Raw genomic sequence first — 13,195 nt, 5'->3', positions numbered from 1 at the left:
CTGTGTAAGGTTTTTTCTCTCTCCCCCCCCCCCGGCATACTGCTTTTCTATGTCCCATAGGTCTAGACTGCCCCACCCTGGACCACCAGCGAATGGAAGGTTTGTTTCACTTGCCAGGAATCTCCATGGGTAGAGCTGGTCCTTCCCCAGGGGTCTGAACTCTGTTGGTGGGACACCTGTAGGACTTCAGCTCTTGGTTCTTCTACTAGTTCTCTGCGGTGTGCTCCTTCCGTGTTTGGGCTGTTGGTGGCTTGGGTTTTTTTCTTGTGTGTTCCGTTGTGATTCTCGAGCATAAGAATTGGACTGCTTTGGATCCAGACTGGGAGCTGGGGAGAGAAGCCCCCTATGGAGATCGCAGTTGCCAGTGACCCTGCCTGCCTCCAGGGAGGAACTACTTCCCACAGGTCTAGAATGCCCCCCCCGGCCCCCAGCCCTAGGACCACCAAGAAGGGAGATTCGCGGGAAGCGAAACAGACCTTCCATTCTCGGCATGCTCTATCCGTGATGCTGTCCCCCCACCCCTCTCTCTCTCTCTCAGGCAGACAGCGTTCCACGCTCCCCACTCAGCGAGGAGTACACCTGCAACTACCGCCGGGCACGCCGTCGCAAGCGCTCCCCTTGCAAGGGGAACAAAATTGGTGAGTCACGTCCTGAGACATTACAGGGGCTCCAGCAGGCTGGTGTTTGCCCTCTCGCGGCAATCTGTGTCCCTTAGGCCCCGGTCACACGGAAAATTTTGGCCCGGGAGAGGGACGGATCGGGGGCGCAGCAAACGGGCGCCATCTCACCGCAACATCTTGGAAGCGGCGCGCACCCGTCTCCGATCCATCCCTAAACCCAGACAAGTCGCTGCAAAAAAGAACCTCCTACAGAGGAGGACTTAACCTGAAGCACCGCAGCAAGCGTGGCCGTGGGATCGCCGCCGCGCCCGTCGTCCGGAGCAATCCAGGCTCCCGGCTGAACTGCGCACACGCACACATGTACAGTTCGGCAGCCTTGCTCTCCAGTAGCTTCCCCCCGCCCACCCGGCATCTGATTGTGCAGGGGAGGAACTGCGTGGCGACTCAGAGGATCTATGTGATCCCGCCGCCGCATGTTGAGTGTTTCTTTTGGTGCAGCTTTAAAAAGCTGCACTTTGGCCGTACTTCCCCCCCCCCCATGGGGCAGGGGCCTTAGAAGATGAGAAATGAAAGCAAAGGCCTGTTTGGCTGGACGCTTTGTGGGAAAGCTTATGGTGCAGGCCGAGAAGGTGGCACACCTTCCCCCCGGATTGCACCCCTTATCTGGAGGTCACTAAGCCTCCAAACCCAGAGATTCAGAAGGGCCTGTCCCCTCCCACGTGCTTGTCCCTTTTGAAATCCACTCATGCCAGGAAAGCATTACCAGCCTTGTGGCCATTAAGCCTCGAGGCAACGCTTATGCCAGTGCGCACGACCAGCCTTATGTGAGGTGGCGGAAGAAGCCTCTGCACTGTGGGGGGTGGAGGATCTATTTATTTTTAATTCCAGCGGGCTCCGTGGTCCCATGTTTGTCAGGGGAGGTTCAGAGATGGCTTCAGGGTGACATACTCTGACCTGGGATCCCTCCTGGGATCTACCTCGTCTGGGAGACGTGTGGTCATATCTGGAGAGAAACCAGGTGCTCGTATCGGTCTGTGGTTGGTTGGAAGCCTCTTGCAGGGTTGGTGGTTCTCACACATTTGATGACGATCACAGAATCCTTGGAGAATTCCATTGGAATGTGATCCATACTTTGACTCAGTAGCAAAAGTGGAAGGCAGGGGTCAGTCAAAGCCCTCTCAACATCTGTTCCTCACCTGCAAGATATGGTTACAGGGTTATTCTGCAGATAACGACAATAAGGAAAAGCACAGAGATCCAGGCTGGAGGGTCCATCTAGTCCAGCATCCTTGTTTCTAAGATACCTGCAAGAAGCTGAAAAGCAGCCCGTAAAAGCAAGAGCCTTTTCCCACAGTTTGTTTTCAGAAACTGGTATGCTGCTTCTGAGCATGGAGGCTCCATTCAGCTACCATGCCCAGCCTAGCATGTACCCTGGCCACTGAGCTGTCAGGTGTTGGGATCTGGAAAGGAGGAGTTTAGAACAACAAATCTCTCAAGAAACACAGAGCCAGAAGGTACCCCAAGGGTCATCCAGTCCAACCCCCCGCACAATGCAGGAAATTCACAACTCCCCCCCACTCCCCCAGTGGACCCCCCCCCCACACTCCATGCCCAGAGGAAGGCAAAAACCCTCCAGGATCCCTGGGCCTGGAGGAAAATTCCTTCCTGATCCCAGAGTGGCCATCAATGTTACCTTGGACATATAAGAGAGGGCCATGAGAGCCGAGCACGGGCTGCTCTCTTCCTACCCTCCCTCTGGCCGCCTGCCTGAATTCACAGTGAGTCACAGAGTCAGCATTGCTGTCAGATGGCCCTCTCGTCTCCAAAGGAGGAGAGCCCCCCCACCTCCCGAGGAAGCCCGTTCCACTGAGGAACTGCTCTAGCTGTCGGGAAGTTCTTCCTCGTGTTTGGCTGGAAACACTTTGGATTGCATTTCAGCCTGTCGGTTCTGATCCGACCTTCTGAGCTTTCAGATTCTACAGATGTGTCCGGGAAGTGTGAAACCATTGGCACGTATCCTTGGATTGCACAGCCAGGGCCTAGCCGCCCCCCTCCCCACAATAAACTTCCCTTCCCTCCCGCTGCAGACCCAGACGGCTTGGAGGCGGGCCTCTCAGACCTGGAGCAGTACCACGCTTACTCAGAGCTCCTGCAGCTGCAGGATGCCCGTGGCAGGAACCACTGGGACGACATGTGCAGCACCACCACGCCCTGCTCCCAAACAAGCGAGGAGGAGACCAGAGTGCTCTGCCCGCCAAAGGCCGAGTCCTTCGGCACGAGTGAGAAAGCCAACTATGCCTCAGCGGTGGTAAACCTGGTGCCCGGTGGCGGCACGGAGGGTGGCCAGCTGGTGACTGACGACGGCCAGTCTTATGCAGGTAGGGGGAAGTGGGCACCCTCGTTTCGTCTGACAGAACATTCGGGTAAGCCCAGGTTCCACGAGGAACACGTGTGTTTGGCTCAGGATTCTGTGTTTATTAACGGCAAGATGGGAAATGGAGTCCCTGCGAGGGAATGACTCAGAGAAGCTTCAGCCTGTCTCTAAGAGTTCAGCGGGAACTCACTTCTGGGAGACTTGGGGCTTTTGGGGGGCCACCAGACAGCGTCAAAGCCTGAGGCATGTCCATTTCTCAGTGTTCTGTCGTTGTACAGCCTGAGGATTCTGTGGAGCATAGAATCCCCCGTCCCGTCATGTCCCAATGTAAGACAGCACTTGCTCAGGTTGGCCTCTGTTGGAGGAGAGGGAACAAAGCTTATGGCATTTTTGTTCCATATAAGAAGAGCCCTGCTGAAACCGTGTTCCCATCTAGTCCAGCATCCTGTGCGAAGCAGCGGACAACCAGTTGCCCTTGAGGGCCAACAAGCAGGGCAGAGAGGCTGAAGCCTTCCCCTGGTGCCGACTCCTCCAGCTCCCGTTCAGAGGTTTGCTGCCTCTTTATGTGGCGGCTCCCTGCTGCCTTTCATGGGCCTGTTTCTAAACCCTTTCAAAGCCATCCCTACTTGTGGTCATCGCTACCTCCTCGGGCAGTGAATTCCACAATTTCATTACTCATTGAGTAAAGAAGTATTTCCCTTTCTGTCTGCCCTGCACCGATTGCCCATTAAATTCATTGGGTGCCCCTGAGTTTGTTTGGGGTTTTTTCTCTTTTTCTCCTTCTATTTACTTTCTCCAAAACAGGCATGATTTTATAAAATTCTGTCATTTCCCCCTTCAGCCTTTCTTTTTCTAAACTAAAAAGTCCCAGATGTTTCATCCATTCTCTGTAGGAAAGGTGCTCTGACGTCTTGATTATCTTGGTTGCTTTCTTCTGCACTTTTTCCAGCTCTGATGTGTCCTTTTTGAGATATAATTATGCAATTCCACGGGGCCTGTATGTCAGAGATGTTCCGCCCGAGCTTTTGGTGGAGGGCAGCAATGGTTACCATCTTGGCTGGCACCCGTCCTTCTTCCTTCTTCCCTCCGTGTTCTGAGTTCCCTTCCCCCCTGCCCAGGAAAAAAAAGGGGGGGGACTCTTAGTCTGGAATTGGGACGCATAATAATACAGGGAAATTGCCATCTTTATGTATAAATTTTAATGTTTGTGTTTTGTATTTTATGACACCATGGCCTGTAGATTACCCATCGCCCAGATGAGAATAATAATAATAATAATAATAATAATAATAATAATAATCATAATAATCATAATAATCATAATAATCATAATAATCATAATAATCATAATCATAATCATAATAATCATAATATAGCAACCAGACCTGTATGCCGTATTCCAAATGGGTACAGCACTAGAGAATCACAGCTCATAATATCCAGAGAACAAAAAAACCCAACCATATACATGTGCTAAATAAGGCAAAAACAATACTGTATTGTAAACAATTCAATACAAAAATGTGTGACAAAAATACAGGTGGAAGAGAGGTCCAAAACATAAAGGTGACAAAATTTTCCAGACTATCCAGTCATTTCGAAGGTTTTCCTCTAAACTGGACCATGCATATCCTTTTGACAATAACATTAGTAAAAACTACAATTGTGTAATGTACCCAGTGAATTTTGTAATACAATGTTTTCCAGTGTTTTTCCAATATTGGCCATTTTATTCTTAATTTCTTTCCCTAATAATCCCCAGGAGGTTGATTCAGGTGGGCAGCCGCGTTGGTCTGAAGCAGCAGAACAAATTTTGGGTCCAGTCAGGCACCTTTAAGGCCAACAAGCTTTATCCAGGGTGTAGCTGAACATGCCTCCTCTGGCCTGCAGGCCCTAGTCCACCCTGCCCTCCTAGGGGTTCCCAGGGGATGTTGGGATTTCCCACTGGGAGGATCAGGACTCCCAGCTTCCCTTCCAAGTTTGGAGGCTTGCCTCAGTGTCTTCCGCTGCCCAGTGCCTGGTCACCGCAGGAACATATTAATGCCTTGTGTGCCCTTGGAGGAATAGCTGCTTGCCAACTGCATGCCTCCCCCCTGGCCCCCCTCTTCAGATAGCATGTTCAAGACAGTGGAGGTCTACGTGGTACAGAGAACCACTCCCAGCATCAAAAATTATAAAGAATTTATTAAAAAGAAAATGTTTACAAGCATATTTTTAGCACCACACCAGTGGAGGTCTACATGGTACAGAGAACCACTCCCAGCATCAAAAATTATAAAGTATTTATTAAAAAGAAAATGTTTACAAGCATATTTTTAGCACCACACCAAACTGAGAAAGGAACACAAAAGAACTTGGTCAAAATGTAAATCCTCTGTCCCTTTCTCTATACATGCCCTATCAGCTGTTAAAATAGGACAGGCTCCCTTTAGTTTAGGAAGTTACAAATTCCTACAGAGTTCCTTTACCATTAAGTTCCTTTCAGGAAGGCGGGCTGAGGTACAAGCGAATTGACTTCCACCTCTGCCTAGAGAAAAAAAAGAACTGTTAAAGCGCAAAGTGGAGGCTTTGCTCCTTGTCAACCTCCCACGAGAAAATGCACTTCTTCACACAATGCATAAGCTTTCATGTGCATGCACACTTCTTCGGATAAAATTAAATGGAAGTTACCAGATAACAGGAAGGACATTATTTGCCTTTTTCAGTGTTACTGCTTTTCATTGAGCTTTTCACTATAACACCAAGATCTCTTTCAGTCTTGATCTCAGCCAATTAAAAACCTATCAGTACGTACGTATTAAAAGTTAGGATTTTGTTGTTGTTGTTTGTTACAGTGTGCCTCATCCCTTACACGTACTAGGACCAAACTTAATTTCTCATGTTGGCCACTCACGCAATTTGCATAGATCCTCTTGTAGCTTTTCACAATCCGTTTTGGTTTTCACCATTCAAAATAATTTGGTGTCATCTGCAGAAATGGCCAAATGGCTAACCCCCAGTTCTAAATCATTTATGAATAAAACAAGCAGTGCTGGTCCCAGTACCGGTCACTGTGGCAGCCCGCTGCTCACTCCCCTCCATTGCAAGAATCGTCCATTTTTTCTGCTTTCTTTTTGTTTAACCAATTTTTAATCTATAAGCGGACACATCTTCTTATCTAATGACTGCTAAGCTTAATCAGGAGTGTCTGGTGAGGTACCTTATCAAAAGCCTTTTAGAATCCAAGTGTATGATGTCTACTGGATTGTCTTTATTGATGTGCTTGTTAATCTACTTAAAGAACTCCAAAAGGTTGGTGAGGCAGGACAGAAGCTATGTTGATTTTCCCTCAACAGGCTTTGTTTTTCACTGTGCTTAATCTATCTTTAGTAACAGTTTCTAATAATATACTAGGCTAACCGGCTTTTAATTCACTGGACACCTTTTTAAAAATTGGTGTGCCGCTTTCTAGTCTTCTGGCGTGGAGGACAATTTTAGCAACAAGTTACATATTTGGGTTAGTAGATCAACAATTGGATGTTTGAGTTCCTTAAGGGCAGTTCTGGCCTGAGTACGTCTCCACATTTTCCACAGTGAAAACAGATGCAAGGAATTCATTCAGTTTCTCAGCAATTTCTCTGTCTCTCCCCCACATGCACACACACAGAAGAGAGGATCCCTAGAAGACTCTCTTAGCTGCTAGAATAGTTCACAGAATTATCAGCAATCCAGCTTTCCATTTCATAGTAGGCAAACACCTAGGGCACTACTTGCCACCGTCCTTCTCACTCTGAGCTGGAAACGGCTGACTAAACTATTATGTGGTTGCATCTCAGAAGACGGTACGAAGCTTCCGTGGTCCTGGGTGGAGCACACGTGTTCTGATTGGTAAGTTTAAACTGTGGGGGCAGTTTCACTTCCCATTATAGTTGGAGTGCAGCTCTTCTGAAAGGACTCAGGAGAGTTGCTGGACCCTGATCCCCTGTTGGAGAAACAGGTGAGCTTGTTGGGAAAGAGTGTCTGTGATTGACTGCATCTGGCATGGAAGCTCGCCCTTTATCTGCGGACGCTGAACCTGACCATGCTGATCTGTGCTACAGCGACCTTGAGGCTCCGTTGTTATAATATGCCCTCTTATGGGGCTTGCCTTGAACACCATGTGGAAACTTTAACTGGTGCTGTACGCAGCAGCCTGTTTACCTGGAGGGTAGCCGTGGCGTGAACTGGTCCATGGGGTCGCAAAGAGTCGGACTCGACTGTGCGACTGAACAGCAACAGCAGCCATGGGAGATGCCTGTTCTGCACTCCGTTCACTCATCCTGGACTGGTTTCTGGATCCAATTCCAGGCGCTGGTGCTCCTCTCACAGCCCTTCGCTCAGAGAGGCTGCTGGCCCTTGGCACACACGGAGAGTTGCCTGCAGTCCTTTCATCTCTGCTGCAAACGGAGAGACCTGCACATTTGCGGATTGCGCTTCCATGCGTGGCAGGGTTCTGTCCACTGTCCTCTGTGTGTTTGGCTAACATTTCCTTTCCATGCATGCCCCACAGTGAGTCGCATTGACTCTTAGGGGTGTGGTTGTCACACAGCTGCCATAGAAATGCGCACGGCCTCTTTTTGTCGCTCTTTTCTTCTTGCATGTGCCGTGTGCGTGAAGGGTCGTCAGGTCGCTTCCGACTTAATGGTGACCCTATGAATTGGTGTCCTACAAAATGTACTACCATGAGCAGCCATTCTCAGGCCTTGCAAACTGAGGGCGATGGTTTCCACGATGGAGGCCATCCGTCTCCTGTTGGCTCGTCCTCTTTTCCTGGCCCCCCCCCGCTTTCCCTAGCATGATTGTTTTTTCTTTTTGCTCCCCAATAGGGAATTTTTATTGCATTTTTATTAAAACCACAAACTATAACAGAAATAAGGAAGGGGACTACGTTTAAGGGGATAAAGAAAAGATACCCACTACTGATTAAAAACCCAAGAGAGGAGATCTTCTAATCAGCTTAAATACACATCTAGTCTTAATCATATTACTCTCATTACAAACTGAGTCACATAGGCCCTGGTCACACGGGCCGAATATCACGGGGGGGAGGCGTGGCTGTTTGCCCCGGAGTGAACTACCGCATGGCAGCCGGATCAAACGTCCCGCCGGATGTCCCGCCAACGTCCCGTGGTTGGGGGGAGGTGCCGATCATACCTCACTCCTGCTGCGCGGCAAAGAAGCGGCGCCGCAGGGGTTGTGTTGTTTTTTTTAACCCAAGTATTCACATGCACCGTTGGGTGCTTGTGCGCACCCATGGAGACTTGACAAAAAAAACCTTTTCGCAACGGGACATGGGCGGGCGCTGGATGCCACGAGCTAACACCAGAAACGTGATCTGACGCCCACCCTTGCCCCGCAGTTTCTGGAAACTAGTACTTGGGAGGTACTAGTTTTTTACAGCGCATCTTTGGAGTGAAGCCTCGGGTGAACCACGGGAGCTCTACGCTTCCCAGATGTGGCGGTGAGATCACGCCCGGAAAATCCGCCTATCTTCCGTCTCTCTAGCGTGCCTAATGCTCCGCGTGCATAGTCTGTTAACTTTTCCCACATCTTAAATTTAACTGATATCAGGAAATACCACAAAGCATCTCAATTCAAAATTTTTCAAAGGCACAATTGTCTTTTCCAGTGACTCTGGTCTTTTCACAATGTGACCAAAGTAGGATAGCCATTGCTTAGTCATTTTGGCTTCTAGGGAGAGTTCAGATTTGATCTGGTTTAGAATCCACTTAGTTGCTGTAGCACTTTAATACTTACATTAAAATGTTAAATAGATAAGTGGTAATAGATTGTCATAGTGCTATACCACTACAGTATTCCTTCAGCTGGTCTGCAGCTTCCCCTTCCTATACCTTTCTGTAGTCTGCACAAAAACTACCTGCACCTTTTTCCTTATTTCTGTACAATGAAGAGGGCTGGAGACTTTGCTTGTTAAAAATGGAAAGTGGGAACAGAGGAACTAAAATTGGAAAAGGAAATGTAGTGCAATAGCAATTACCATTTTTTAAAAAACAAAACCACAGTAAGCTCTGTGGTGGCCTGGCAGGGGAAAAAAGATCGGGAAAATGCCACCCGCAAGGGGCTGATGGTTGGAAAATGGCAAAGATGTGTGTGGGACCTTTGCAGCAGGAAAATGTGCACCCCATGACATGCTAACTTGCCTGGGACTACATTCTTCCCAAAAAGAGAACGCCAGTTTGGGGGAAAGCATATTGAAGATGGGGGGAAATCTGAAAAGTGGAAAACCGGAGCATGATGCTGTGTGGATGCTCAAAACAAAGTGTTCCCTTTTGGGAGCCAAGACAGAAAACCCTCTGTGAGGAAGGACCCCCTCTCCTGGCATATGCCTGAAGAGCAAACTGTGGTCTGTCCAGCAGGGCCTTTGGCTTCTAGCCCGTCTCTCTCGCCAAGGTGTGTCTGGCTCCTGCCCAGGCCTTTTTGGGCTGCTGCCCCTCTCTGCCTTGAACTGGCCTCTTAGAGGTGAGAGGAGGCAGGGCACTTCAGGAGAATCTGCCAACCCGTATTGTTCAGGAAGGCATGTGGCAAGCATTGCTCTATTTATTGTTGTAGGAATAACAATTATAATTACTATGTCGTCACCTGTCTTGGGTTCCAGCTATGCTGGAAAGAAAGGCACACTTATCACTATTTTACATAAATAAAGGTGGTAGGTGGCTCTCCCGTCATACAGGAGGATCTACTGCAAAGACCTTATCTGGCTCGCACAGGGAACTGGAAGCGCAGGTCCAGGGCATAGGTCAGGTGGCTAAGGGAGGAACCACAGCAACAGCCGTGGAGCCTGTAGCTTTCTCAGTAAAAACTGAGTCACTGAAGCAGGGCCTCTGTCTCCTGGGAACAATCCAAGTGTTATTAAAACATTCCTCGGTGACACAGTTTGTTATATATCGTGTCCATGATTGCTTGGGGAAAAAAACCCTGAAGAAATGTTGGGGAAATGGAGTTCTTATCCCAAGGAATCTGGTTCTTTGTCATTTTCTCTAATTTTCTCTGAGCAGCATCAAAACTGGATGGAAAACTAACTTTGAATGGAATGCAAGTTGCAGCATTTCAAAGAGGACTGGGTGCAACTGAAAACAGCACCAACGTTATGTCTTGAAGGAAACGGACCTTGAAAGATGGGAACGCCTGAAGTTAAACGAAAAAGAGCCTTGTGGCATCTTCAAGGATGAACAGAGCTATTGTCATCAGGCCTCCTTAAGACTGTGATACACAACCAGTGAAGCAAAGACACACTGAGAAGGCCCAGCGACCGCTGAGTGGCAGCTAGACCCGAAAGAGCTCCTTTGTATACGAGGCAGATTCTTACATTTGAAGGATGCCATTTCCTGGCACAAGGATTGTGTCATTCCTGGTTTCTTTGGAGACCTTTGGGAACATTTGGTGCGGTTTTTAGTTATTTTAGATGGCATGCCTGTAAGCTGCCTGCAGTTATATAGGAAGGGCTGGATGGAGATGTCGTCAATGAAATACACATGCTTTCTATAATTTACAGCCTCACTGTCTGTATGGTTCAGGCTAGTGACTCAGCCCTACGCTGGCCTGTGCTGAAGAGGTCTGGGTGTGTCCTGTGCCCTCAAGTTGCTTCCCATTAACATCTTACCATCAAGAGCCTTGCTGAGTTCTTGCAGACTGAGGACCATGGCTTTCCTCAGCTGAGTCAATCCATCTCCCATTGGGTTTTCCTCTCTTTTCCTCTTTTTCTGCCGCCTTCCACTTTTCCTAGCATTATCGTCTTTGACCCTTTATGCACGGACATCCTACTACAGATTTCCAGAGCAGTAAGCCTTTAATCTTGACTTTGGATTCTGTGCCCACCTTACACACCATTCTTTTTCCTCCAGTGTATCTATTCTGCAGCTACAATTTTTAAAGCGCACTTTTCTAAATCGGGGTGGGATGTCACTTGTGATGTGTGGGGGGTGATGTCCAAAGTTTGTTTGTTTTTTTTTCAATTTAGGCAGTTGCCCTATCGCAACTGTGCAGTAGCATCCAGCAAGTGCCTTCCATTTAAATCCTTGTGGTTGAGGTTTTGTGTGTGCATCTTAGCCTTAGTTTGTTGAATGAAAGGGAACAGAAAGGAAAGCAGAAACTGACAAGGAGCTGTGAAGTCTTGTTTTCCATATTGCCGAGCACTCAGGGATTCTCTACTGTGTTATCAGCCACTGTGAAAAATCGGAAAGAGTCACATGATCTCATAATATGGGGAAACATGTTGAGTGTACAGAATGCATGGTAGAACCCACTGACACTGGCATTGAAAGCTGTGATCATTTGTAACTTGTGTGTGTCTGTGTGTGTGTGTGTGTGTGTGCACGCGCCTGTGCAAAGTTGGCTGTAATTCCACCACACTTTGCACAGGGCTGAAATTTGCATGGGGGAGGAGTCCTCTGGCAGAAGCTCTGGAGAACTTTTTTAGTCTTGTGCCACTAAATTTAAAAAATGCACCACAGCCTACATCTCCCACATCAAATCACCCCAAAAACACTACGAGTGATCTTGAGCATATCCTGGATCATGATACTTCTCTCTCGCCAGCCTTGAGTGGCTGGCCTTTCCTTGCCTACATAGCCCTCCCATCTCAAAGACCGACAAAAAGGGGCTATGCAGCAGCGATGTCGGCACAGTTGTCAGACCGGCAACAAGTCCAGATGCTGTCTGGGTCTGACTAACGTCAGCCGTACCAGCTCATCCAATGTGTTGTTCTGCATTGCACAAGCTCGTCAGTCACCACACAAGTTTTGATTATCACTGTTTTATCATTTTTAAATGTTAGTTTACATATAAAATAAATGAATCAAAAAGAATAAGTGGGCACAAATTGAATATAGCAGTGGTCAGAGTCAAAGACTTCTGGGAGAGCGTTCTCTCTCCTAGGACACTCTTGGTGCTCTGTAAGGCCGTCGTTCTTCCACACAGGAACCCAGTGTGAAATGGCTGAATTAGAATCAGTCAGTAGACTTAGTGGTTAGAAATAACATTTATGTTATGCTTAACACAGTTAGGCTGCTGTTAATGGTTGTTGTGCTCCTGTTGATTAAAAACTGGTTAAACAACAGGAAGCGGAGAAAGAGGTGGGAGGTGAGCGGTGGAGGGGCGTGTCCCACAATGACCGGCGCTTGGGCCAGGGCTAGTCTGTTCCTTGGCACTGGGGGTCACAAGCAGTGCAGTAGCCAGGTTTGCAAACGACACTAAATTATTCAGGATGGTGAAAACCAAACTAGGGCTGCGATCGTACGTACAAAAGCCGCATCAAAGGTGTGATTCCCACGCGGAGTAAAGGGGCGCAATCAGACAGAAACATCTGTCCGGCGTCCTGGAGTCATTGGCGGGGTGTCTCGTTGTGCCGCAGGAGTGTGGGAAAAAGCCACCAGGGAAATGCTACTAGTGTCCGGGACTGCGGGGCACGTGGGCAGAAGTCTGATCGCGCAAACGCGCGTCATTTCGGCCTGGGGCAAACAGCCTCGCTTCCTGCCCACATTTTCTCATTTGTGTGACCGCAGCCTAGGTTGTGAAGAGCTACAGGAGGATCTATCCAAACTGTGGTCATGGACAGCAACATGACAAAAGTTTAGTGCTGGTAAGTGCGAGAAATGAGGCACATTGGAACAATCAATCAATTATATTTATTTGCAGGCTTTTCAGTAATACAGTTGTTAAAATTATAGTACTTTTACTTATAATGCAGACTGCATTTTTAATACTTGGTTTAAGTTAGAGACTTCTAAGATCTTTGGTAAGGGAGGGGCTGTGGCTCAGTGGCAGATCATCTGCTTGGCATGCAGAAGGTCCCGGGTTCAATCCCCGCTGGCATCTCCAGTTAAAAGATGCAGGCAGGAGGTGATGGGAAGGACCTCTGCCTGAGACCCTGGAGAGCCGCTGCCAGTCTGAGCAGGCAAAGCTGACTTTGATGGACCAGATATTCAGTATAAGGCAGTTTCATGTGTTCATGTGTTCATATTTTATGTTTTTATTATGTTATATTTTGTAAACGTCCTCAGGTAGGTTCCCTGGAGAAGTGGCACAAAATTTTTCAAAATATATAATACATGATTGGTTAGCAGAGTTCTTTTGGCCACCATGATCTCATCTCAGTGGCTACAGTAAGAAAAATAGCCACACTTTGGTAATCCGTACATTTTCCCCAGCAAGGAAAAGGAAGACA

At 48.1% G+C, this 13,195-nt stretch overlaps 1 protein-coding gene across 1 annotated transcript in view; it reads left to right on the top strand.

Moving 5' to 3' along the window:
* Positions 1-13,195, top strand: part of KCNH6 (potassium channel, voltage gated eag related subfamily H, member 6) — a 126,504-nt gene that overhangs the window by 100,934 nt on the left and 12,375 nt on the right. The window contains exons 10-11 of the mRNA XM_015429128.1: positions 539-638; positions 2,708-2,998. Coding sequence (XP_015284614.1) covers positions 539-638; positions 2,708-2,998 — 391 coding nt within the window. The remainder of the gene's footprint in view (positions 1-538; positions 639-2,707; positions 2,999-13,195) is intronic.

This window comes from Gekko japonicus, unplaced genomic scaffold (assembly GCF_001447785.1).
Source record: "Gekko japonicus isolate JY-2015 unplaced genomic scaffold, Gekko_japonicus_V1.1 scaffold2189, whole genome shotgun sequence".
In the NCBI taxonomy this organism is placed as follows: Eukaryota; Metazoa; Chordata; class Lepidosauria; order Squamata; family Gekkonidae; genus Gekko; species Gekko japonicus.
Note: the sequence above shows the minus strand (reverse complement) of the source record. Positions and strands in the feature narration are given on the sequence as shown.